The sequence below is a fragment of the Pseudonaja textilis genome, chromosome 1 (assembly GCF_049901715.1).
Source record: "Pseudonaja textilis isolate UNSWEBS1 chromosome 1, rPseTex1.2, whole genome shotgun sequence".
Classification (NCBI taxonomy): domain Eukaryota; kingdom Metazoa; phylum Chordata; class Lepidosauria; order Squamata; family Elapidae; genus Pseudonaja; species Pseudonaja textilis.
The window spans coordinates 46,117,389-46,143,656 of record NC_141990.1 but is presented as its reverse complement, the minus strand read 5'-3'; the positions used below and the strand labels follow the sequence as shown (position 1 = coordinate 46,143,656).

At 37.5% G+C, this 26,268-nt stretch overlaps 1 protein-coding gene across 1 annotated transcript in view; it reads left to right on the top strand.

The window, feature by feature from the left end:
- Positions 1 to 25,882, top strand: part of INTS7 (integrator complex subunit 7) — a 41,468-nt gene extending 15,586 nt beyond the window's left edge. Inside the window, exons 10-20 of the mRNA XM_026695788.2 lie at positions 187 to 284; positions 2,473 to 2,712; positions 4,326 to 4,463; positions 6,466 to 6,672; positions 9,775 to 9,969; positions 12,877 to 12,980; positions 15,052 to 15,120; positions 16,626 to 16,758; positions 17,897 to 17,995; positions 23,228 to 23,407; positions 24,038 to 25,882. Of these exons, the coding sequence (XP_026551573.1) occupies positions 187 to 284; positions 2,473 to 2,712; positions 4,326 to 4,463; positions 6,466 to 6,672; positions 9,775 to 9,969; positions 12,877 to 12,980; positions 15,052 to 15,120; positions 16,626 to 16,758; positions 17,897 to 17,995; positions 23,228 to 23,407; positions 24,038 to 24,340 (1,766 nt within the window). The 3' untranslated portion in view covers positions 24,341 to 25,882. The remainder of the gene's footprint in view (positions 1 to 186; positions 285 to 2,472; positions 2,713 to 4,325; positions 4,464 to 6,465; positions 6,673 to 9,774; positions 9,970 to 12,876; positions 12,981 to 15,051; positions 15,121 to 16,625; positions 16,759 to 17,896; positions 17,996 to 23,227; positions 23,408 to 24,037) is intronic.
- Positions 25,883 to 26,268: the final 386 nt, after the last annotated feature.

Below are 26,268 nucleotides of genomic sequence, written 5' to 3'. Positions count from 1 at the left end.
GTGAAACTTCCTAACAGTGAAGACAATCAACCAGTGGAACAGCTTGCCTTCAGAAGTTGTAGATGCTTCATCACTGGAGGTTTTTAAGAAAAGATTGGACAGCCATATATCAGAAATGGAATAGAAGACCTCCAGGTCCCTTCCAGTTCTATTCAGATTGATTGAAGATAATCTGTCTCTCCCTAGAACTTTTGCCGTTGGAGCAAGATGCAGTCTTTGGCCTTGAATCTCTTCTTGTTCTTTGTAGCCAAGAACCAAGTTCATCTCCCAAAGCAACCTTAAAGGTAAATTGTAAGGTTTTTTTATATTGTTTCTCATACTAATTGATGTAAGAGGGTTTTTCTGTATTTGTTTTATTATGATTATCTGTTACTTTGATAGTTATTTGTTATTTTAGATGTCTTTGTGATTTTTTACTACAATATTTAGTATTTGGGGCTGTTCTGGATTCACAAAAGGTGAAGTTAGTGAACAAGCAATGATACTATTATTTGGAAGAAAATATAGTAATTGCATTTATTCCCAGTATGCTTTCAAATAAAAAAAAACAGTTAATGCTTTTTTAGTCCTTTATATTAGGATGTGGTCTTTCCATTATACAGGCTGAACCTGATCGCCAAAGGAAATTCTTTTTCAGGTCTTGTTAATGGGAGTAGCATATTTTGCAGAGCACAAGAGAGAACCTTATTAGTGATGTTGCTCTGGCTAATGCCAATATTGATTTTATTTTGATGCCAAGATGTGTTCTAGCTCTTCATCCAAATTTTGGGATCATGTAGTTTGACATCAGTGTAATTCTGTTGACACTGAATTGTAGAATCTGCCATTTTGAAATTGTTGTGTTTTTACTGTGTTATTACTCTTTCTGGTTTATTTTTCTTATTGTACTCTCCTCAGTTGTTATATATATATGTATGTATGTATGCATGTATGTATGTATGTTATATATACATATGTATGTCTTTCTCTCTCTCTCTCTCTCTCTCTCTCTCTCTCTCTCTCTCTCTCTCTCTGTGTTAATACATGTAAAACCAATGTAAAAAGTTAAGTTTTGGATATAGAGCTTTAAAAGGGCTCAGAGAAAATTTGATGAATTGTCTGTGTTCTATATAAAGGAGAAAGCCAAAGAAACCATATCAGATATGGATCTTTAATAAGTCAGGGCATATCATTTGATAAGTTCTGTCCTTGAAGTAGCCTTCAGATCAGGCCCGCTCCTAGCCCAAATAAAAAAATGTAAACTTTTCTACCTTTTGGAACTTAGATAGGCGAAGACATGTTGAGTTCCTTTTGCCACAACATTTGCCTTGCACTGCCTCTGTAATCAAGGGCTGATGTCAGGTAGACTTAAGAGGTAGAAATGAGAGGACCATGTCAAAGAATCTTTAAAAAAAAAAGATGGGAAATATGTTTGTGCACATCCAAGGAAGTGTCTGTAGAGGCATTCCTACCTATTATTAATACCTACAGAGACATTGCTATTATACCAACTATTAAATATGGAGTCTTCTGCCTTTTGACTAGCCAGAGGTGAAAAAAGATAAAATAGCAATTTATAACTATCAACATAACACTAACCTGTGTTTTAAAATTAGATCCAAATTGATACATTGATTCCCAAATACTAAGAATTACTAAGCAGTTTGCTTCAGATTATTTTGTGTTATAAAAACTGTGGATAGTAGTCCTCAAGTTAAAACCATTCATTTAATGACTGTTCAAGTTATAGCAGCACTGAAAAAAGTGACTTATGACCATTTTTTACGCTTACAACCATTGCAGCATCCCCATGGTCACCTGATCAAAATTCGGATGCTTGGCAACTGGGTCATATTTATGATGGTTGCAATGTCTCAGAGTCATGTGATCGCATTTTATGAACTTCTGACAAGGAAAGTCAATGGGGAATCTAGATTCACTTTAACAACTATGTTACTAACTTGTCAGCTTCAGTGATTCACTGAACAACTGTGACAAGAAAGCTTGTAAAACGTTAACATAGGTTTCGCATAGCATGTTAGGCTCAATAGTGGTCATAAGTTGAGGACTACCTGCAGTGGATAGTATCTTTAAAACAAACACCTAGGGCAGGGTGTCCAACTCAAGGCCCATGGGCCAAGTCTGGACCACGGGGTGCTTAGATCTGCACAAAGGGCCCACTTGCAAGCAGCAAAGGACCCTCCCACGTGGCCCTTCCGAACTCCGTTTTCACTGGCAGAGGTTGCAGGAGGCTGTTGCAGCTGAAAACGGAGCTCGGGAGCCCATTTTTGTTGATAGAGCACTCAGGCCACTATAGGCACCCCCGAAACAAGTGTCGTTGAGCTGGCCACACCCACCCTGGCCACACCCATTGTGGTCCCCCAAGGTGAAACACAACTCTGATGCGGCCCTCAGTGAAATTGAGTTTGACACCCCCGAGCTAGGGTATCATGAAAGCCGAAAAGGTGCCATTTTGTGTTTGTTTTTATACAGATAGTACTCACTTGTATTGTGAAGCTGGCCAAGAGTCGCCCCCATCTGAGCCAATCCATTGTGGAGTCCTTGTTGACACAGCTGCCTCGTGCTCAGGATGCTGCGAAAATTCTCATATGCCATTGTTTGGCAGCCATTGCCATGCAATTACCAGTCTTAGGAGATGGAATGCTGGGAGACCTAATGAATCTCTATAAAGTGATTGGTTGTTCTGCTGCCAATAAACAGCAAGAGCTTTTGGTAAGAAATTGTGATTCAGAATATTTCTTCTGGGTAACAAATTAATCTGTTTGGATTCAGACTGAGTCATCTTTTGGGTATGCTTCCTTTGACAGTAATTAGTGAAAACTACTTCATTTTAGTGGGGCGAAGCAGATGAAATGTATAATGCAATCCCCATAAGTAAATCATCATCGAAAAACAACTGAGACGTACACACCCCATCCTTGCCAATATATGTCCATTGGATATGGATAGCTAATAAATTCAAATGAATAAATATGTGAAATAGCCCCATCCATTTCTATCTCTATCCTCCTCACATACTGAGTAGCCTCCATCATTGGAAGATTGCCTATGGTCTGCAGTAGAGAGCAAAATGAAGAGCCCAAGAAGAAATCAGCAGTGAAAAAAAAAAAAGTCTGAGAAAGTGTAAGAAAAAAAAAATCTTGAGGGTGTGATTGCAAATGAGAAGTGAAAAAGTGTGTTCGGAAAGTTTAAAATAATATCCTGCAAAGCATTTAAAATGAAGGTATAAAGCAATACCCATGTAGAAAATAAGAGTTGCATGAACTTTTTCACTGAGCCAACAATGGAAATATAAAAGCCCATTTCGGTATAACTTTTTACTAAAACAAGCAATAGTATCACTGTTTCCAATTCTTGTTCTGCCCAGTAGATGGCACCTATTTTACATGGTTGGCCTGGCAGGCCTTAGCAAATGTAGTGGAAAATGTGAGAACTTCAAAACACTGTTGCTGACTCTTCAATTCTCTTTTTAACATGTTGTAGTACCTGACTTTAAAATATACAGATATTTGTTAACAAGTTTAACTGATTTTCTTTCCTGTGTCCTTTGGAAACTTTTACCTCAGTGCTTAAAAATGAACCATCATAAATTTGATGTTTAGTATGTGGCAAATGAACATAGGTTGCAAAGAACATTACTGGATGAATGGATAGCAAATGCTAAATGTGTTGTATCAGTGCAGCTTAGCGGTGCAGCTGGGGACGGGAGAAGGGAACTGAGTTGCGCGAGCGATAGCCCAGCACCCATGTGCATGCACATGCAGCTCAACTGCAAGTTGACCTGCGCGAGCATGCATGTGGATGCCAGCCTGCTGCTCACGCGACGGCCTGGTAGTGGTCCGTGGCCCAGGGGTAGGGGACCCTTGTGTTACATTAGTTGTAGTCTTTGACTTATAAACATTTGTTTAATAGTAATTCAAAGTTACAATGGCCTTGGAAAAAGTGACTTAAAATCTGAACTCGCACTTATGACCATTACACAACCCTTGCAGTCATGTGATTGCACTTTGAGCACTTGGCAGTTGGCTTGGATTTACAACCAATTGCATGTCCTGTTGTCACATGATTGTGACAAATTCACTTAACAACCATGTGATTCATTTAACAACTACTGTGATTCACTTAACACAGAAGGTTGTAAAATTGAGTGCAACTCACTTAATGATTGCTTCGTTTAACAATTGAAGTTCCGGTCCCAATTGTTGTAAGTCAAGGTCTACCCGTAGTCAAATTGCAGGTGTTCATCCAATTCAGCATTCTATCAAGCCGTTGTGTGGATTACTTTTTATTCAGCCTTCTGCTTTTGATTATTTTTTCCTCATTAGGTTTCTCTTGCTACTGTGATATTTGTTGCCAGTCAGAAGACATTATCTTCTGAAGTGAAAGCTGTTATCAAACAACAGCTTGAAAATGATTCAAATGGATGGACAGCTTATAGGATAGCAAGGCAAGCTTCAAGAATGGTATGTGATCCATAGTTATAAATTAGGGTTTTTTTTAATACCTGAAACTTTTTGTGTTGTTTTTCTATGCTTTATAGAAATATTGCTTTCAGAGGAAATCATATAGAGCCGTGATGGCGAATCGATGGCACACATGCCAGAGGTGCCCAGAGGTGACATGCCAGAGGTGCCCTCTCTGTGGGCATGCGAGCCGTCACCCCAGCTCAGCTCTGCCATACATGCATGTGCACGCCGGCCAGCTGGCCTTCGGTTCTCTGGTATGCGTGCACAGGGGGAAGGTGCATTCATGAGGGATGGGTGCGCATGCATGTGGGGGCAATATGTGCAGGGAGTGGGGTGCATGCACGGGATAGGGATGCACATGCATGTGTGGGGACGTGCATGCATGCGTAAGGCTTGCACATGCACGTTGGGCTGGGCACATGCGTGGGGGCCTGCGTGTTTTGCATTTTGGGGGTGTGATTGCGCGCCTTGGGCACTTGGTGCCAAAAAGATTAGCCATCACTGATACAGTGCATGCATATAGCAGAGGCAGGTGTCCGTCCCACTCTTCTCATGTAAAATTGTTGGGTTTTTGATGAACTTTAGTAATAGCAGTTAGCACTTAGACTTATATACCACTTCATAGAGCTTTACAGCCATCTCTAAGTGGTTTACAGAGTCAGCACTTTGCCCCTAATATACGGATTGTAAGACTAATATACTAATGTAAGACTCGAACTGCTGGCAGTCAGCAGAATTAGCCTGCAATACTGCATTCTAACCACTGTGCCACCATGGCTCTGTATTCTTTATTTGAAAAAGGATTTAAAACAAACTTGAAGATGTCAAATAATTTATGTAATATAATTTATATAAAGTAAATCCTTCTTTCTCCCAATAGATGACACCCAGTAGGCTAACAAGTATATAAATCAATGTCATTGAAAGTACAATAAACACACTTTCAAATATTTCTGCGCATGTTCTCAACTTTATCAGTTAAACCCACCTAAGTGTTAGAGACCTAAATAGAAATTGTCTTTGTCTGTTGGTGGAATGCAGCAAAGGGAGAACTGGCCTGAAAGAGACTTCAGAGCCTGGGAGTAGCTACAGCATGAAGAACAATTTTATCTCACTTTTCCATCAGCCATACCTCTAATGATGGCAAGCCTAAAGCAAGCCTGGGTTTTTTTAGACAGCCACATCCCATCTTTGGTCATGTTTTACAAATCATAACAATGGCTGGAAACAAATTGGTAATTATGGAATCAGGAAAGTCATATTCTCACTTTAATTAGTGTGAGACAATGATGTGAACAGATTATTAGAGTTTTCCCCCTGCTTTTATTAGGTTTATAAGTAATGTAACTTTTTATATATTTTTATGTGTGTATGTATTGTGTATACATTATAAATTTATAAGGTATATCCTGGAAAAGATACATTTGGCACTCTAAATCTTCCCTGAGGAGATTCCCTCTTGACCTCTCCTGAAATCTTAGCATTCAGTTTCAGTAGTGGGTTCAGGAGCAGATCCAAAGTGAAGACAGTCTTCAAGGAAGAAAGTAAGCCTCATTCAACATTATGTATCTTTTTTCTTTTTAAGCAACTAGAATCTCTTCTGGCTTAAATGTGCCAGATTAAATTCTGGTAACAAATTCTAGTTAGTCAAAATTGATTGTCTTGGCAAATCAAATTATTTTCATGCAACGTTCGTGGTGTTACTGAGAGCACAGTGCAGTATCATGTGCTGTATATACTATTTGGACAGCTGTTGATGGGAATGTAGGTGTGTATACATACACACACACACACACACACACACACACACACACACACTCACAAACTGAGCACAGGCACTATTACAGGACAGAAGGGAAGATTGCCAGCAAGTTTGAGTATACTCGAGTTATCTATTGCAAGGCTGCTTCAGATAACATGTTTATTGCTATCTCCTGTGCTTAAGTATAGAGAATTTTCTGCTGCCTTCCTGCAAATCGTATCTGTTTATCCTTTGCAGGGCAACCATGGCATGGCCAAAGAGCTTTATCAAAGCCTGCTGACTCAGGTAGCTTCAGAACACTTCTACTTCTGGCTGAACAGTCTGAAGGAGTTCTCCCATGCAGAACAGTGCTTAACCGGGCTTCAAGAGGACGATTACAGCTCTGCCCTTTCTTGCGTCGCTGAGTCACTAAAATCTTATCATAAAGGAATAGCTTCTTTAACGGTCAGTATTTTTTCCCCTTCTTGCAGAGCTTGGCTTAGAACAATTCATTTAGTGACTGTTCAAAGTTACAAGGGCACTGAAAAAAGTGGCTTATGACCGTTTTTCACACCCTTTGCAAGCATCCTCATGAACACGTGATCAAAATTCATTTGCTTGACAACTGGTTCACATGTCCGACGATTGCAGCGTCCCAAGGCCATGCGATCACTTTTTGAGGACTTCTGACAAAGGAAGCCAATGGGGAAACCAGGTTCGCTTTAACAGCTGTGTTACTAATTTATGAACTGCAGTGATTCACTTAACAACTGAGACAAGAAAGGTCATACAATGGGGCAACACTTACTTATATGTCTCACTTAGCAACAGAAATTTTGGGCTTCGTTTCAGTCGTAAGTCGAGGACTACCTGTAACAATCTTTTATTTCTTCTCTTTTGAGCTATAGCCTTCGGTGTCCTTGGAAAACCAATAGAAGGTTTATATCTCATGGTTCAGAAAAAGTTTTGGCTGGAACTGAGATTTCAGCAGTGACTCAGTGCGTTCTTATTTAGGAGCTGGATCTCTGGTAGGCCCAGGCCTGGACAGGTGCTCCCATAAGCTTCCTCCCTTTCTGAAGGAGAACCAAATACAGTTAGCGGAGTGTTCCAATGGTGCATGTGAAAATCCTGTCTCATATATCCTTTTCTTTGTTTCTGCGGTCTTCTTTTTTTATCTGTAGCCCAGGGGCTGGCCAAATAGGAAGTCTGATAGCCTCTTTGTAGACTGTAATCCATGTCTGGATTATTTGAAGGCCCGATACATCTACTGTTTAAAAAAGAACAGGGAAAAAATTCTTTGCACCTTTAGCAATAAAATTCTTTATTGTTGCAGAAACAAACTCAAGGATGTCTCTCTCATTGAACTAGCAGTGTGGGCAATATGGAAGGGAGGAGTGTTTAGTCTCTCAATAACTTCATTTATTGTACAGCTAGTTTACTCCCACAGTAATTTCAACACAAAATACTGCTTGGTAAGAGTGTAGGTGTGAGCACTCCATGAATTGCTTTGATACATGCATTAACTTTTCATCTAAGAGTGAGTATGGAGGAGGCAGAGGTAGAACACTAAGATTTTTGATTGCAACTTGAGCAATCTTTGATTCTTTGTATAATCAGTCAAGTGCCAAAGTTCCTTTCTGCAAAGAGAGACCTTTCTTCCCACAAGCTTATTTTTTTAATTAATAAAAATGTTTTGCAGGAATACAACTATGTTCCACATTCCTGAAGCATTTAAACAGAGAGTTTAATTTGCCTGCTATATATATTATAATGAGGCAGAAGATTTGCAACCGAATTATACTTTGGCATGAATAATTATTCATCTCAGAAATATATTTGCCATATAATCAATCAGTCAATCAATCAATCAATCTGAATAGAGCTGGAAGGGACCTAGAGTTCATCTTGAGATGCGTTAGTAAAGCTGAAATAAGGAAGAGAAATGAAGATGAGGTTTAAAATATCTTTAAAGCTTCATTCACAAAGTGACTCATCAACCAATTTGGTGTAAATTAGAACACCAAATTTTGAAGTAGAGAACCCTGTGGTCAAATTCCGACTTACCTCTGAGGTTGGGCCTATTGTTTGATTCCCAAATTTACTCCGATCTTCCTATTTTACTGGGCTCTAAGTTTCCTGAAAGAAAAATGAGATACAGATACGATGATTAAGTATTGAAATCCATATTATAGATATAAGTGTTAGAGGTAGTCCTCAACTTACAATCACAATTGGGACCAGAATTTTGATATCTAAGTGATATAGTTGTTAAGTGTCATCACATGGCCAGGCTCAATTTTGCAACTATTTTTACAGCAGTCATTAAGCAAATCATCACAGTCTTTAAGTGAATCACACAGTATTTAAATGAATCATATGGTCATTACGTGAATCTGGTTTTCCTCATTGACTTTGCTTGGTGAAGGCTGGCTGAGAAGGTCGCATATTGCAATCATGTGACTACAGGCCATTGGAGCCATTTTTAAATACAAGCCAGTTGCCAAGTACCCAAATTGCAATCACATGACCATAGGGGGTGGTAAGACTGTCAAAACTTAAAGGATGAGTCATAAATCACTTTTTTAAATGTTATCATAACTCCAAACTACCATTAAGTGAATGTTTGTAAGTAAAGGACTACATGTAGAATTTCCTTTTGAGCTTACAAACATAGGCTGTCTATATTCTGCAGATTTTCTGGATGTAGAAATTATGTCTTTGAAGCAAGTCACTTGGTGTAATGGAAAGGAAAGAATGGCTTACTTATTAGGTTAGCTAAATTCCTTCATTCTTGTGTTGTACTATTGTCATTTCTGACCAGAACAAGGCAATTTGTCAACCTGAGCTAAGCAGAAATGAAACAGTTTATATAGAGCAGAAAATGTATTTAATTGCGTAATGTACTAATTTGAATAGAAAGAATGTATGAAAATCGAGGCTTTTACAAGTGTCAGGTTGAGTCTTTATTAACCTTGTAAGAGCATTTTATTTGATGAAACTATAAAAATGTGATCATATTCAGGGGTCCCCAACTGGCAGGCGGATATTTAAGAGGATATTTAAAAACTAGGCAAATAAAGTGTTGCAGTCAACATCAACAAAGTTATGAAAAGATGTTCATCATTGCAAAAAGTCCAGTATCATAAACAGTTCAGTAAACAGACTCACAGCAATCCAATAAGAACGACGATCAGCAACAGTCCATAGGGAAAATGCAGGAACCAAGAACATCGACCATCAGAACATCTAGCAACTAGCAACTAACAACAACAGAACAACCCAGGTTTCTGGCTCCATCTTATGAGGAACCAGACCCAATTACAATTTTAGCATTCCCTTAAAGATGCAGTATTAAATGTCTATGTCTATCCTGGTTTATATATTTCCAACCCAACTGTTAGGTGACTATCATTCCTAACACTCACCATCTAGACAAGCCTTCCTTTCCTCTTTGGAAAATCATTTCCAACTATTTACTAGATTATTAGTTATGAACTTGCTTACTTTGGACTCAAATTATGAATCTCCAAGTTATGCCTTTACCTGATTGTGTTTTTTCCCTCCCAGGCTGCTAGCACACCACTTAACCCTTTGAGCTTTCAGTGTGGGTTTGTTAAACTACGCATTGACCTTCTCCAGGCTTTTTCTCAGCTCATTTGCACTTGTAATAGCCTGAAGACTAGTCCCCCACCTGCCATTGCCACAACAATTGCCATGACTTCAGGCAGTGATCTCCAGCGATGTGGTCGTATTTCCAACCAGGCAAGTGACCTGATCTACCTGTGTTATTATTGTGGGAACATACTTCTTTATCATGATTCTCTGTGATTACTCATATGATCTATGCAAGGCCCCTTTGAACCTTTTAATCTAGAGAATTGCAGGTAGTCCCCGTTTAATGACTGTTCTTAGTTATAACGGTGATGAAAAAGTAACTTTATGACCAATGTTCACATTTACAATCTTTAAAATTATGTAGGACAAAGGAAAGCTGAAGCATAGTTTTACATAGCAACTGCTTAACAAGCAAGTTGCCAGTCCCATCTGTAGTTACTAAATGAGGATTACCTGTGTTTGTTAGGAATTTTACACCCATAAGTATCACATCACTAGCCATAGTTCCCACTAAACCAGGGATGGGATCCAACTGGCATAACTACTGGTTCTGTTGCTCTGCATCGCGCGCACGACTCACGCAAGTTGCGCAAGTGCAATTTACGACCTGCTAAGCTGCCCAGACAGCTGAGCAGCGCTGCGTGCAAGTGCGCAGCGGTTGGAAAAGTCCTTTTTTCCTGCTTTTTCAACTGCAGCTATGTCGCACAAAGCAGCTGCGGTTGAAAACACAGGCAATAAAGGTCAGGTAAGAGCCCAGGTGGGCGGGTGGGCCAAAACAGCAGCAAACATAGAACCGGTCCTATGTATGCGCTCTGTTTGTTGCTTTTCAGAGCAACTGGTTCTATAGAAGTGGACGGAACCGGTAGAATCCCACCCCTGCACTAAACCTCTTAAACTTTATTTTAGACCACAAAAGTGTTACCATGCTTCTTACAATAGATTGTTCTTGTGGTTTTTTTTTGTTTTTTTTCTCAAATCTTTTTTTAGGTTTCTTGAGTGATTTATAAGGAAAAGTTGTCTTCCCACTGTAGTTGCTTGATCTTTGGCCCAATGGCTCCAAGAGTCTCCTTCACAAGTGGTAGCATTGTAGGAACAAATTTTCTTCCTGTAGTTTGTACTAACAGTGTTCTTCTTTGCTGAAAGTACTTTACTAGTTACCTAACCATTGCTACTTGTTTATTGAAGAGGCTTGTCATAATTGTCTTTTTAATTTGTGAGCAACCGGGTTGGACCAAGCCTTAATGAAAACTATTGTAACTTCCTTAACCTTCCTACCATGTCCCAGAAATTGTATAGTGGCTTCCATATCTTTTAAAGAGATCAATCAAGAGTTACATTTACAAGATAGGTAGATATATGCATCACTCTAATAATAAGTGTTCCACTGCCCACAGAGAGTTTTTAAGTCTCTGTGCTGTCATTATTGATACTAAGGAAGTGACACATTGAGGATTCAAGATGTTCTGTGAGGCCTGCTTTGCCTCATTCTGACCAAGGCAAAATGAAAAATAGGGATAAAAGTCTTATCACTTTTCCAATCCATCTCTACCACCATAAAGATCTGGCATTCTCCAAATCTGTAACTGCCAGTTTCACAACTCATTGAGTCTGAGTCTTCATCACCTTCTCTCCAGTCATAGAAATCGATCCTCAAAAAGGGAATCTTAAGACAGATGCCCCCAAAGAGTTATAGTAATTCTGTAATAAAATTCCAGTTGTTTGCAAGTTTTTCTTAATGTCAACTGAGATCTGCCTTCTTGTAACTTATGGTCAATATTCTATATCCAATGCTTTTGACAGCAGAAAACTGATGGTTGCTTTCTGTGGCACACTTCTTGAGGTACGTGAAAAGGGCTGTCATATCTTTATTTAGGCATTATTGTTTCAGACTAGATTTTACTTCCACCACCACTTAAAGATCTCTTTAATGAAATCCTGCTGGATATTCCCCCTTAAATGGAAATTGGAATGACCTCCATAAAAAGCATGACCTTGTCAGGTACAGGTCCAACATTTGGAGCACTCCTACAAAATATTTCTTCCCCCTTTGTGCATTTTTCTGTAGAAGGCAAGTTAATTCTAGCCATCTCAGGATCTCTTTGGCAGTTACTTTTTAAAACACTCCAAAACATTATAGTTTTGTGATCTAATTGTAATCTAATTGTTTGTCAGTTGTGTAATCTAATTTTGTTTAATTTTTCAAGTTGCATGGAATCCAAAGTAGGTGTTATATACATAATTATTAAACTGTTTTGGAATTTACTGAAAAGTGATATACTGATATTTTAAATCAACAACTATTTTATGTTCAGAAACATTAGATTCCTGAAATATCCCTAATAATAGTTTTACATATGCATATTAACATATCACTGAAACATTAGGGCATTCAAACATGCAAATAATCAGAAAATTGTCATTTCTTGGATACCAGGAATCAGTAGATTGCATTGGTTTCCATCTAACTTATTCTAAAGGCCATAATGCATGTAGCTTAGCAGGTCTCTACAAAAAAGCTGTTCCATAATATGAAAAGTCCCGTTCCTTCTATTTATTCATCTGAAATGAGGGGAGGAGACATGTGAAATAGGAAAGCAACATGTGGAGTCTGTAACAAAGAGAAAATCTTATATGCAAACTAACCGCAGGACAAGGGGACAAGGCAAATGCTACTTTCAGCAAAGTAAGGTGCTTTCAGCCACAGGAAGAAGTATGAATTGAGATTTGAGTCTGATCCTGCTGCCAATAACGTCATCTTGCTACATTTTATATGGATCTATAAGAGAACTAGAGCCAAGTACCGAAAGAATTTTAGCATAGCGTTTAGGAGTCTCGGCAGCAGAGACTGGCATTTGATCTAAGAATAGGTGGACTTGGTGTCGGGATGCTATGATAATGGACGTGAAAATAAGCAATAGATAAGCATAGTAAAAAGGACAGGCCAATATACTATAAACCTCTTAGTTGAATTTTCTGTGTATTGTGTTCAGTCATGGCCAGTGTCTTGCTTTTGTTTCTCTTCTTCTGTTCTGCCCCCACTCGGTGCTACTGCAGATGAAACTCTCCATGGAAGAATTCAGAAACCTTGCAGCAAGATATGGCGATCTCTATCAGTCTTCTTTTGATGCAGACTCTGAAACTCTGAGAAATGTGGAACTGTATCCTGCTTCTTATAATATGAAAAAAGTTTAAATCTTGGAATGTAATACTAGACCCTCTGTGGTATTGTTATTTATGAATACTAAAAGAAAAGAACAAAGAGGAATGCTTGAAAAATGTAGACAGGTATTTGCTATCTTAACTCCCCCCTTCACTATACCCTGATCAACTTGCAATATTTAGAAACATTTAACCCCCTAAAACCCTAAGTGCTTGGATTTGCCTTGCCTTATAATGTATTGTATGTATGGAAGCCATTCTTGTTTGAATTTTATATCTTGTTTCTTAAACAACTAGAGCTTGGATGTTTTTCCCCCAAAGACTCTTCCTTGAGTCTATTATGGGGGCTTAGGTAGAGCTAAATTTGTGCAGGCAATTCTTAGATAATTACAGCTTGCACATACAAGTTCATTTTTAAAGTTAAAAACAAAGCATAATTATGGTTGGCCTGCCAGAATGACTGAAAGTACACCTTTTAATTTAATGTAAAGGTGTCCCATTTAATTTAAGTTCTGTCTCATTTAATGTAGCCCATCCCGTATTGTCTTACTATTAGTGATTGTATTTGATTATCACAAGTAGGATTGTGAAATCAAGTGTCTTCTTTGCCCAAGAACAAAATACTTTGCACTTCAAAGCTGTGTTTTGAGCTGGGAGCAAAGCAAGACATTCCATTCCATATTGTTGTTCTCATTTCTCCAAAGGTTGGAGTGTACAAAAGCCATTAAAACTTGAGACACAAATTCCATTACTGATATTAGAAAGTTAATAGTTTACAGATAGTAATGCCTTGCTTCTTTTGCTATATCTTCTCTGTGAATCATGCTTTCTTTTTGAGATAAGTTGCTGAATGCAAAAATGTATTTTGTACAGGTACATCAAACAGTGTACATATGTTTTCTTCCAGTTGCCAAATAGAAAAACTGTCCTGCTTTTTTCATTTATATATTGGGGGTTTTGTTGACGAGTTACCAAGTGAAAAATTAGGCTTTGGGATTGCCCATTAACAGAGCTGCTATTGCTGCTGCGTTGTGGAACACAGGTTACGGGCAAATTGCAGTTGTGTTAAGGTGAATCCATTATTGTTGCTTGCTTTAATTTCTGGCTCAGTTGCATGGGAATCTGAAAAAGTTATTGCTTGATTGGATATTTTTTTAAATGTTGAATTATTTTAGAAAGTCACCTTCTAGATAGTTTTTCTGCACATAAGTTGATAGACAACATAGCATAGCTACCAGGACTGTTGTAGCCCCAGGACAAAAAGTAAGAGAGCATGAAAGAGCTCCCTTTATTGTACTTTATACAACAATACTCGAAATTGTTTTGAATGTGATTCAGTCAAAACATGAAAGACTCAGAATGTTCCATTGTAATGTCTGAAGTCTGAACTATTCTGAAGGGGTTCCCCACCCCACCCCCCATGTTGTCTTTACCCTATATCACAAGCCCTAGATATTTCTTTCCTAGTTCTGAGATTTGTTTCTTTTTCCTTTAGTTACATATGCAAATAATTAAGAAGGAAATTTTGTATATGCAAAATATGCTTTCTGTTAACCCAATGGGAAATAGTGTAAAATTACAGTTTTTTTTTAAAAAAATGGCAATATTATATGTTTAATTTTGCTTTGGGAAAGCAGGACTCTCCCCATTTCTTCCACTTTGTTATTTAAGACTCTTAGTTGGTTCATTTATTCTTTTGGCAATGGGAAACTGCTGCTACAAATGAACTTCCAACTGTGCATAGATCTCTCTTGCTTGCACATATGTCTGCCCTGGGCTGCTAGCCATATCCTGTGAACTGTTCATTCAGGCCTTTTGTGTCTTGTATCACCAACTGCCAACTTCTTCTGAGGTTTTGTTGAACTGTTACAAGAGAAAAATGTCCCCAGGTTTTAAGAATATTTGTGTCTCATTCAAATAAATAGACTGATTTTTCAGTGCTATAGGATATGTTATGCATGTGTAACAAATGCCAGTTTCCCATCATATTCAAATCCTTTTATGCGTAAGACAATATAAAAAACGTATGTTGCAACTTTTCTTTGTTAATATTCTTTAACGTTACTTCAGGCAGCAGCAGAGTTGCTTATTAATATCACATGCAATTGAAGCTCTGATCTTAGATCCTGAATCTGCAAGGTATACCTAATTCAGATTGCCTTTTGTCTTTCTTTTATTTGCTAATCTTTTCACTAATATTCATGTTCCCTCCATATGTGGGCTGGGCATTATGGGATTTAAAGTCCGGAAAGAGCAGATTGGGGAAGGGGTCATCTGAGCAGATCTGTTATAAAATAAAAGATATACAAAGTTTCTGTAAAAGAGCACTCAACAGCTGCTTCTTGAACTCTTTATGAAAGCAATGTAGCAATAACAATAGCACTTAGACTTATATACTGCTCCACGGTGCTTTACAGCACTTTGAGTGGTTAATAAATGCCAGCATATTGCGCCCTACAATCTGGGACCTCAAGTACATTTATGGAAAACAGCTGTCTTACATGAATATTTCTTCTGGGGGTGTGCTGTACTTTTATTTAAAGCTGCACAGGTGCTTTAGAGTGGACATGGGCCTTATTTTTTCCAAAGTTTATACATATACAAGCAATTTTTCAGCTTGAATCTAAAGAGCAACCTATCTCTAGTGTAGTGTAGTGTTTCTCAACCTTAGCAACTGGGGAATTTTGGGAACTGAACCCCACATATGTTAAATTTGTCAGGGTTGAAAAACACAGCTCTAATGTCCTCCTTCAGGAACTGCTTTTTCCATTATTTTCTAGTGAACATTTGCAATATTAGAAAAGATTCTGGAGCACATTTGAGGCTTTTCATTCAGCGCTGATTTAGTCCTGTTAGGCTTCCTCATCAATCCATATGAATCTAAGTGCTCAGCCTAAAAACTGGGTGAGTTAAGAACAGTCACGACTTATTCAGTTCATAATGTAAAAGGCTGAACTTGGAGAAATACCCCAGATGGTTTGGAAATATTTAAATGTTCAGTAAAACAGAGGTGTTAACTGTGAAATAGGAAACTATTATGAAGATTTAAGCAACATAATGTCTCCAGTATTGAAGAAAATACAAGAAACTATCCAAGAATATTACTCTTGGTATATTGTGTTTTCTGTGTTTAATTTTACATCAGAAATGTAATTGATATTATTCATTCTGTTAATCCTTTCAACTAGGATGCTTCAAATATGTGTAAATACAGGTAGTCCTCAACTTACCACAATTGTGCCACAATTTCAGTTGCTAAGTGAGACAGTTCTTAAGTGAATTTTGCCCCATTGTATGTCTTGCCACAGTTGTTAAATGGATCACTGTGTTTGTTCAGTGAACCTGGCTTCCTCATTGACTTTGCTTGTCAGAAGGCTGCAAAAAAATGATCACATGACCTTGGGGCACTGCAACCATCATAAATACCTGCCAGTTGCCAAGCATCTTAATTTTGATGACGTGACCATCGGGATGCTGCAGCAGTCGTCAGTGAGAAAAATAGTCGTAAGTCACTCAGTGCTGTTGTAACTTTGAACAATTACTAAATGAACTGTTGTAAGTCGAAGACTGCCTGTACACAAAGTGCTCTTCAGGAAAGATAAAATAACTACACATTGAATATCTACTTTTTTAAAAAAAAACAGCTTTCAGGAATATGGTTCTTCTGGAGTGGCCCATGCTGCAAGTGAATATGAAAGGAGAATGATGTCTGTGTTTGGTTGTGTGTTGGAAGAAGTAGAAGCCTTGAACCGAAAATATGCACCAGTATCCTACATGGCAAGTAATATACACTCCAGCTGTTGGCCCGAGATAAGGAACAGAATCCCCAAACTGAAAATCTAAATATGGTTTTCTATGTGTATTTACATATATTTAATCAAAATATTCTTCAACAGAAAAATAGGAATAAGACTGCTTCTCTTTTCTGCCTAATTTTATTTCGTTTTCCAGAAGTTGAATTATTAACTGAATTTTATACTTTTATAAAATACTTTTTATACTTCAAGCTCTCATGCTGTGATGGGCATTGTGTAAAAGGTTTAGTTGTAGTTCATGCCAGAGACCTTATATAATTATTCTGTCTTTGCTTTATTCAGTAATACTGATTGGGTTTCAGCATGGCTTTTAATCAGTCTAGTATTTCTTTTACTGCTCAATCGTCTATGAATACCAGTGCCATTTATATTTGTTCCAAAAAACAAAGTGGCAAACTATCAATATTGCATTGAGTTTACTCTATTTTCCATACTTGGAACAAAACCAAGAGTTTGGATGTTTTTCAAGCCATTTTTATTTGATCCCTTGGAAAAGACAGCATAGTTATTGAGGATTTTTTTAAAACCTGTTGTGCTGGTAGATTTGAATTTTTATATTCATGGAAAAGGGCATAGACTTCTGAAGAAAAACTGATATTACAGTAACACCTGAACAGCAGAAAGGAGGACATTATCTCAAGATGTGTTTGCATACTTCCTAAAGACATCAGATTGACCAAACAGGATGCTAGATTAGTTAGACTTTGGATCTGACCCAACAAGGGTAGTAGTCACAGTTCATCTTGCTGGCATGCTTTAGACCCCAGTTCCTATAATTTTCCAGCCAAACAAGGAAATAATTTTTGCTAATTGGAGGATTATTAGAATAAATCAAGATAAGCACCAAATTGATGCTGACTGTTAACATTGTGTGCCCAGGGACAAGGGTGTTCTTAGGATTTCTAAATCTGAGAAATGTGTCAGATTTCTTTCATTTCCAGTTTCCTATCTCTGGAGCTTTTGGGATCGACAGTATGTTGTGTCTTGGCTTCCTAAGCACCAGGAACTAAAGTACTAACACCCAGAGTTTGTTCATGATATTTTATATTCATTTTGTAGAACAAATAATTCTAATCAGACTTGCCATTCTTTTGTTCTAGCATACCGCTTGTTTATGCAGTGCAGTCATTGCCTTGCTGAAAGTTCCCTTGTCATTTCAGAGATATTTTTTCCAGAAGCTACAATCAACTAGCATTAAGGTAAGCTATATTTGCATTTAGTTATAATTGCAGTTTAGGGGAAGAAATGTTATTTATAACTGCTAGACAAACAGGCAGAAGTAGCTGGAGTGAGGTAGGGACAGCCAATTGCTGCCTAAGTTCTGATATACTAATGATCTTAGATTAGACTTTTACTGAAATATTTGAACTACAATTCATACCTGAAATAAGATTTTGATTTAAAAAATAATTCTAAATCAGTGTGTCTGATTTCTGTTTTGTGTTATGAGACAGTTTTATGAAGAGCCTCAGTTACAATTCATTGTTGCCTTGTGGCTTAATGGGAATAGACATTTTCTAGCAAATAAAGATATTTCTTTTGAAACAAGTAGTGCTTTTCTTAATGTATTGATGTTGGGGATGTTTTTGTTTTGTTGCTTCCGTTAGCTTGCTAATGCATTTTATCGTATTTTTTATTTGAAAAACTGTATATGATGAAATAAAACAAGATAAAACTATCTTACATAAATAGAGCAATGTAGCACTTTGCAATTTAGTTTCTTTAGCTTGAATGAGTATCTCAGGTCTAGGTCACCTTTCTAATTTGTTCTTTTTTTAAGTAGAGGGGTTGCCCTACTTTTAAAAAAAAACTCTGGTAGTAATCAGCAGAGAAAGACTGTGAATGAAGCCTATGCAAAATACAATATTCACAATTTAGCCCACAGGATAAGTAGCAGTTTTTAAGAGAAGACAAATTCAGAAGGCTAATCCATCTCAATCACTGCCCAACAGAGGGAAAGCAAGACACCAGTAGGATTGTGTTTTTGCTTCCTCCAAACTGTAAAATTACCTTGGTTCTCTCTGTCTCTGGGTTTTTGTCACCCCAAGCTGATGATGGCAGGAAAACTATTGTGAAGGAAAGAGATGGAGTAGAAAGTAGATGCACAGAAAGAATGATAGAATACAGTAATGACTGAATATCTGTGGAGATTCTCAGTCATCCAGGTCATGATTGTCCCCAAAGTGCTTTTTTTCAAGAGGCAACTGAACTTTCTGATTTTTCTTTGAAGACATTTTGCTTCTTGAATGAGAAGTGAAAGGTCTTCAAAGAAAAATCAGAAAGTTCAGTTGCCTCTTGAAAAAAAGCACCTTTGGGACATTAGTGACTGCTGTATAATTAAGAATGACAGGATCATGATCTTCCTTCCTTCCTTCCTTCTCCTTTAGTAACCCAGTTTCTGGCAACATTTCTCAGATGATTTTGATTTCTGCCTGCTAGACAATCTTTTGGAAGCTTGACAGATTCCAATAGTTTGTGTTGATCTTTTAAATTTTTGTGGTCTCTTTTACTGCTTTATTTTGCTGCTTCATATTAATGGTTGCTTTATTGATTATCCATTTGGTATAAGATGGCGTCGGATGCCTCTAGTCTATTAACCATATATCCTGCTTATAAAATAATCATGCTACTAGACAAATATGTTCTCTATAAATGGATCATACATTAAAGGTAATCATTCATTGATGGAGAGTACCTGGACACTATATAACCAAAAATGTTTTCCAATTATTGCCTAATGTCAATGCACGCTTGTTTTCCACATTTGGTAGAGACCTTAGTCACCTTGTAATTTTGTCACAGAGAGAGCATATCTTTCTCTATGAAAAACATGACATGCAAAAGATGTATTTAGGTATTTATTTTTTCCCCCAATCCTACATGAGATTGCATAGAAAGTACCTGGGGTTAGAACTCTGTGTCTGTCAACAAAATACCTCTTTGGATATTGAACCAAAGAGGGCCAAATGGGTGTGGGGAAAAGCTGGCAAAAGAATGATTGATACTGAAAATGGGGCCAGATCAGGCCAGGAGCTACAGGGAAAAAATGATTGAAAAATTCCAACAGTGCATTCTTGTGGAAGGAACAGTTGGCCAGCAATGTGGAATCTTGGCAGCTGCTCCGTCCTAAGCAGCATCTCCTCTGTTTGGGTCATATGACCCAGAGCACAGCATATGCAGTATGCAGCCCTTGCCTCCCAGGACACACATAAAACACAAACAGTGTCAAAGGTTTGGAAAGAATTCCTGAAGTCATGCTCTGCTTACTTTCCATGCTATATTTTATCAAGATTATACAATGAAATATTACTCTGTGTGATTTGACTTTTGTGTGTTATTTCTATTGAGAAACAGTGCAATCTTTCTCCTAAATGAAAGGTATACTAATAAATAAGTAAAGGTTAACATCCAGTTTAAATGCTACATTTCCGTTCTCTTTCTAAATTTTGTGGTACCTCTGATGCTTGCATATGTAGAGAGAGAAATGTGTCAGTGTACAGGTCTCATTAGGATGGTTAAGGAAAATGAGCAGCCAGTAGACCCAAGAGAAAGATTATTTGCTTTCCCAAGGAAGTATTTCATGTTGTGCTCTGCTACAATTTCAATAAATAGGTCACTGGCCTATGGATTGGTGTGCATAGAGGATGAGATCTTAGGAATGTTTTAGTGATGTATTTAAAAGCAACCGCCCATGAATTCAAAAGATCTAATAGATATCTTCCATACCCATAAGAGTATGTGTAAACGATCTATGTGCTTGGTTTTTGAATACTTGCAGTACATTTTACATACTGCTTTAATTTATGAAATAGATAAACTCAGAAGTAAATGGCAAAATGTAGAAGGTTCTAGGCTAACTTCGTGGCTCATAGCAGATGGTGTATAAAACATCTGCATACACCTCATTGTTAATCAAAGTGAATAATAAAGTTGGTTGGTCAATTAGTTTGGGAGGCAAAAGGTATATTCTCTTATGTTTTAATTTTATTTTAAGGTTGCAAAAAAGGTTGTATGCACTAGAATGAGTTACTTGGAAGTATATGTGGTAAAATAGAGATTAGGTCAGGAATGAATAGATGAGGAATGAATATAAATGGAATATAAAAGCAATAGGAAAATAGCAAATTGCGTTGGTATGGTCATATAGAGAGAATGAACAAGATCAATTTACAAAGGAAATACACGAAGGAAAATTATATAGTTTGAGAGAAAAAGGAGGATTGAGAAAGTTGGATAGAATTGATAAGATTTATGAAACAGTATATGGATTTGGTAGAAATAATGAGAGTTTGCAATAATAGAAAATAATAGAGAGGTATAATAAATAGTATTTATGTGCTCTAATGTTAGTCATGTTTCCTTTTCTTTTTCTTTATCTCTTTATTTATTTATTGGTTTTGACTTCCTATTCATTTTATGTATTTGCATTATGTTGCTTTCCCTGAAAGGCAATACCATGATAGTTAGGCATAAATATTTCAGTACTGTAAAAAGAACCAAAATTAAAATAAATCAATGCATAAGCGGAAAAGATTATGCAAAACAAATTAATCCAGTAGTGTGCTGAAAAATTCAGAATTTTCCTCAGATTGATTCCTTTAAATGGGTAGCTCTTCCCTGCTGCATCTTGCTCAAAAATTTAACTGATAAATCTCTCAAGAAAATAATTCAGAATGCAGTTGCAAGCAGAAAAGTTACTATTTGCAGAAAGTAAGGAAATCTTGAGGTCTCTTTCAGGTAATCAGTTGATTATGTCAATAACAGTTGAGTTCATGTAAGTTTAGATTTGCTTGGAGTGTCTTTACTTAAGATTATCAGAATCAAAACTTAAGGGTTTTTGACAACTGTGGAAGCTTACTTAAAACCGTGTACAATGCTATAAGAGTCATGTTTAAGAGCACAGGTATTTCCTGCAGCTGAGATCCTTGAAGTACTTTTTATACAGAGCAGGAACAGCAGACTAGCTGCTTTATTTCATGATGCTGCACTTAATATTTAAAGCTTCAAATATGCACAGACCAGATTTCACACACATGAAGGCTTGTTTGATGGCGATTAGGGGACAAGAGATCCATCAGTTGACCATCTTTGTAGTGCTGGGCTTTTAAATGATTCGACACTAATATACTATGGAAAGAATCTATTCACATACAATTTCCATGTCGATGTCATAAAACTTTGCTAAATTCTTGAGAGGGTGTGAAGAAGACAATTGATTTACTTAATTTTATTTTGCTCACTGCATAGAAATTGACAAGTTTGTGTTGCTTATCTGTCTTAAGATTATATGTTTTCTGTCCCAAAAAAAGGGGAGGGGGGTAATCAAGATGGAGTAATGGTGAAGGTGCTAGACTAGGAAGTTATGAGTTCTAGTTGTTCCTCAGGCATGAAAGCTGATTGGTCACTCTTGTCTCAGTCCAACCCATTGTTTTTGTGGCAAAAAGAGAAGGCCAGAGCATTATGTATGGTGTCTTGAGCTGTAAAAAAATCAAGGCAAGATATAATTATATACTTTACTTATGGAAATAGAAATTTGAATCTATTTTATATACTTTTTATATACCTCATATACTGTTCCTAAAGTTCTTACTTTCTACAAAAATATTTTTTAAATTGGCAAAATTGGGGTGGGGCAAAATGTTAAATTTAATAGAAGGATCCTTCTCTTCCCTATCTCATCCAAGCTGAATGTCCTAGGTACTTTTCTGTCTCATATTAGAGTATACTTTCTGTATGAACAATAGTTTCCAAAGGGACGTACAACAAAATGTTCATGAAATAGATTATATAATTTTGGAAGCTGTAATGTGAAATATTGCAGATCTCTCCAACTCAGTACTCCTCAGCCATGCTAGATTACAGATCTCATTATTTCCCATACTGGTGTGGGCTGAGATAATATTCAGTGAAATAGAGAGATTTATTGAAATTCTGGTTAAATGTCAGACCTGTCCCAGATAGGGCATTTAGGAAAGAACTCCATTTGTAGTGAAAGGTATACTTTTGCTAATGCCAAGTGGTTACAGCCAAAACAAAGTCAGATCTGAGAATTCCTGATATTTTCCCCTTCTCATAGGGCCTCCCACCTGGCCATCATGTTGGGTGTTCAGTGAGGTTCAAATTAGGTTTTTTTCGGTAACAGTTCTAAATTTTGGTGCCTCTTTGATGGGGGTTAGCATTCCTTTCTCATGCCTGTGTCCTTGAATAGTTCAACCATTACCTCCAGTTGGCACTTCTGGTTCCTATCAACCCCCCCATCCCTCTATCCCCCCTTCCCATAGTTTATGGCAGGCTGTCATCAAGTGAAGCAGGGCTGAAGCGATGTAATGGCATATCTGACACTAATGAAAATTTGGCTGAGGTTTTGACACATTGGAATCTCCTGTTTCTTTTAAATAGGGCATCACCAATATAAATATTGTCTATTTCAGCTTGCCCTATCTCCACGTAACCCTGCTGAGCCCGTTGTGGTTCAAAATAACCAGCAACTGGCATTAAAAATAGAGGGAGTAGTCCAACATGGCTCCAAACCAGGCCTTTTCCGAAAGATTCAATCCATCTGTCTAAATGTGTCATCAACCTTGCAGAGCAAACCTGGACAAGAGTACAAGGTAAAAAAAAAAAAACCACGACAGCATGAACTGTTAACATTTCTGCTTCCTGTAACCCATGCACAATTAGAACAGAATTTCGCTCCACTAGGCAGCAAGAAGTTTTTACACTTCAAGTATGTTCTTGTCCTTTAACATGAGTGCAAGCTTCTGTGATGATTCTGGTTCCTTTGAAAATGAGACACCTGAATCAGATGCTAATCCTGGTGCTAAATTCATATTCCCATGATGTGCATCACATCCCTGGAAAGATAATCCTTGTCTTCAGTTGCTCCATTGACAGGAACACCAATGGATAATAGTTGCTAGTATTCCAGCAAGCTTAAAAATGTGCAGCTGTCTGACACCAAGAAACAAATCAAGCCAAGTGAAAGAGGACTGTTTCCCAGGGGTGGGCAAGAAGACGTAGGAAAAGCTCAGCAATTTGAAATACTGTAACTTAGAAAAATAGCCGAATAAATTGATATATTTTGTTTAGACACGCTAAATATATAGGGAGTATTTGTTGCTTATTTGATTCACTTCTGGTTAACAGTGCCTTCAGGAAACCTAGTCTGTATTTGTAAGTAACATGAAACTCTCAACTATTCTTTAAGCATTTGGTTGCCTGGTGCTTGTTTTCTTCCACAGATACCCATCGACAACCTAACTAATGAGATGGAACAGATGGTGGAGCCTCACAATGATTACTTCAGCACACAATTCCTCTTGAACTTCATTGTTGTTGGCACCCATAGCATCACAGTGGAGTCCTCAGTTCGAGATCTCAATGGCATTATATGGAAGACAGGACCAAAAACCACACTATTGATTAAGTCTCTTGAAGATCCATACTCCCAGCAGATTCGGCTTCAGCAACAGCAGGGACAACAGCTGTCTCAACAGCCACAGCAGCTGCAACCACAGCCACGGACAGCATACTCCCGTTATTAGCTCTCATATATGACAAGGCCTGTGTCAAAGGCATTACAGTTTGTTTGGAAATTTTTCCTTTCCCCAGGGTTCACATTTCTTCCTCTATAACAGCAGCAGTCTTGCTTCTTCTTTGTTTCCTAAAGCACAATTTGTATCTTTGAAATGATGTGGGATCACTAGTAGATTAAGTAGATTAAGGTAATTCATGTAGCAAAACCAGTTATGTAAAGTGGTTCTGCTTGAAGTTTCAGTTATCATCTTCATCTCACTTCATTACAATTTTGCCCTTGTGATGTAATACAAGTCTTAGTTGAACTTCAACAAAAACCCAGTTTCATGTGATGTTTCATATACAGGGTTGACAGTCACTAAAAGAATGGGATGGACTGAAGTTATCTAAAAGCTTCTTACCATAGCTTTCTGCTAGAGCAGCTCATCTAACCAAGATTCAGTGCTTCTGATGAATTGGAGTGTCGTTGCATTACATAACCCAGCCAATCACTTTAGTTTCCTCCCTTCTTTCTTCAGTTGTGTTCTACTTAAAAAACATTTTATCTGAATTATTTCTTTATGAAGATCACTATGGAGCCTGAGATAAGACTAGTTTTGACTGGTATCGCAATTCATCCATCTGCAGTGCCTGTGAGAAATCCTTCTTGGTGAGTGAGCAAGTAGATCTATAAGGATTTTTTTATTGCAATCATAATAGCTCTTTGAATCATCCAGTTCTCACTTCCTGCTGTATATTTTGCTTATTACTCTATGATTTTGAACATTATACTTCGGAAGTACTCCCACTCACCCTCAAAATAATACTATCTGGATTTAAAATAAATAAATAAAATAATGCATCTAAACATGGGAGAATTGTGATACAAACATCCACATTGAGAAGGTGGCACTGCACCTTAAAAAGAGAATATATTCTAAAGTAGAACAGTAATAGAAGGACAATGCATGACCGCTAACCTGTAATCTGAAGGGGATGCACTTTGCCTGCTATTATTAGTTTCTTCCTTATACAGGCTTAATAAGTATCCTGTTGAGAAGATTCTTGTGTTACCTACTTCATGAATAAAAACTAGCTGATATAAAAAGAAGTCAGTGGATCTGAACACTGATGGGCACATACCTTAAATGGTAGTAACAAAAGAGGAATTGCCCTTTGCAATGGGCCTTAGCCTCTTTTCAACTGATTATTTGCTCACAATTGTGGAGAGTTACAATCATGTTGGCAGAGATCTTCACTGTCTTATTCAGTTAGTGAGTTAGGGAAAGTGTGTGTGTGTGCTTGTGCATGTGTGTGGGGGGATTGCTTTTTTAGTGAGAGGGGTTTTTAATACATACAGTAGGGAAATTACTCAGATAGGTTTTTATTAATCGTGTGGCCTTTTTCTTATGTACGTGCCAGTTTAATAATTTGTTTTCAGTTTTCATTTGGGTGTTAAAATGGTATTCTTTGTGAAGAAAAAAAGGCATTATATACACGTGTACTCATGATACAGTCAACAGTCCTGTACATATACCTTAATAATGAAATAAATACCACATCTCAATGCATTTTGTAGCTCTAAGAATTCTTGAATCTGGACAGAGCCAATGCAGTCCTAATTTTCATAACTTCAGAAAAACTGCCTTGGTATAATTATTTTGAAATCCAGTATTTATTTATTCAATTTATATCCTGCCTTTCATTCAGGAGCTCAGAGCGTATAGGTAGATACTTTTCCCACAATAACACCGCTATGACGTATATTGAACTGAAGGGGACTGACTGGCCAAAAGTCAAGAAGGTTCTGTGGAGGAGGGTGGCTAGAAATTGAGTCACCCAATTAGGTCCAACTCCTTAACCATTATACTATGTTGATTCACTCTATTAGATCCGGTGGTTACTTTTCTCCTTGTCTCTAATGCATTTCTCTCCCCACTCCCGAGGTGTGGATAGT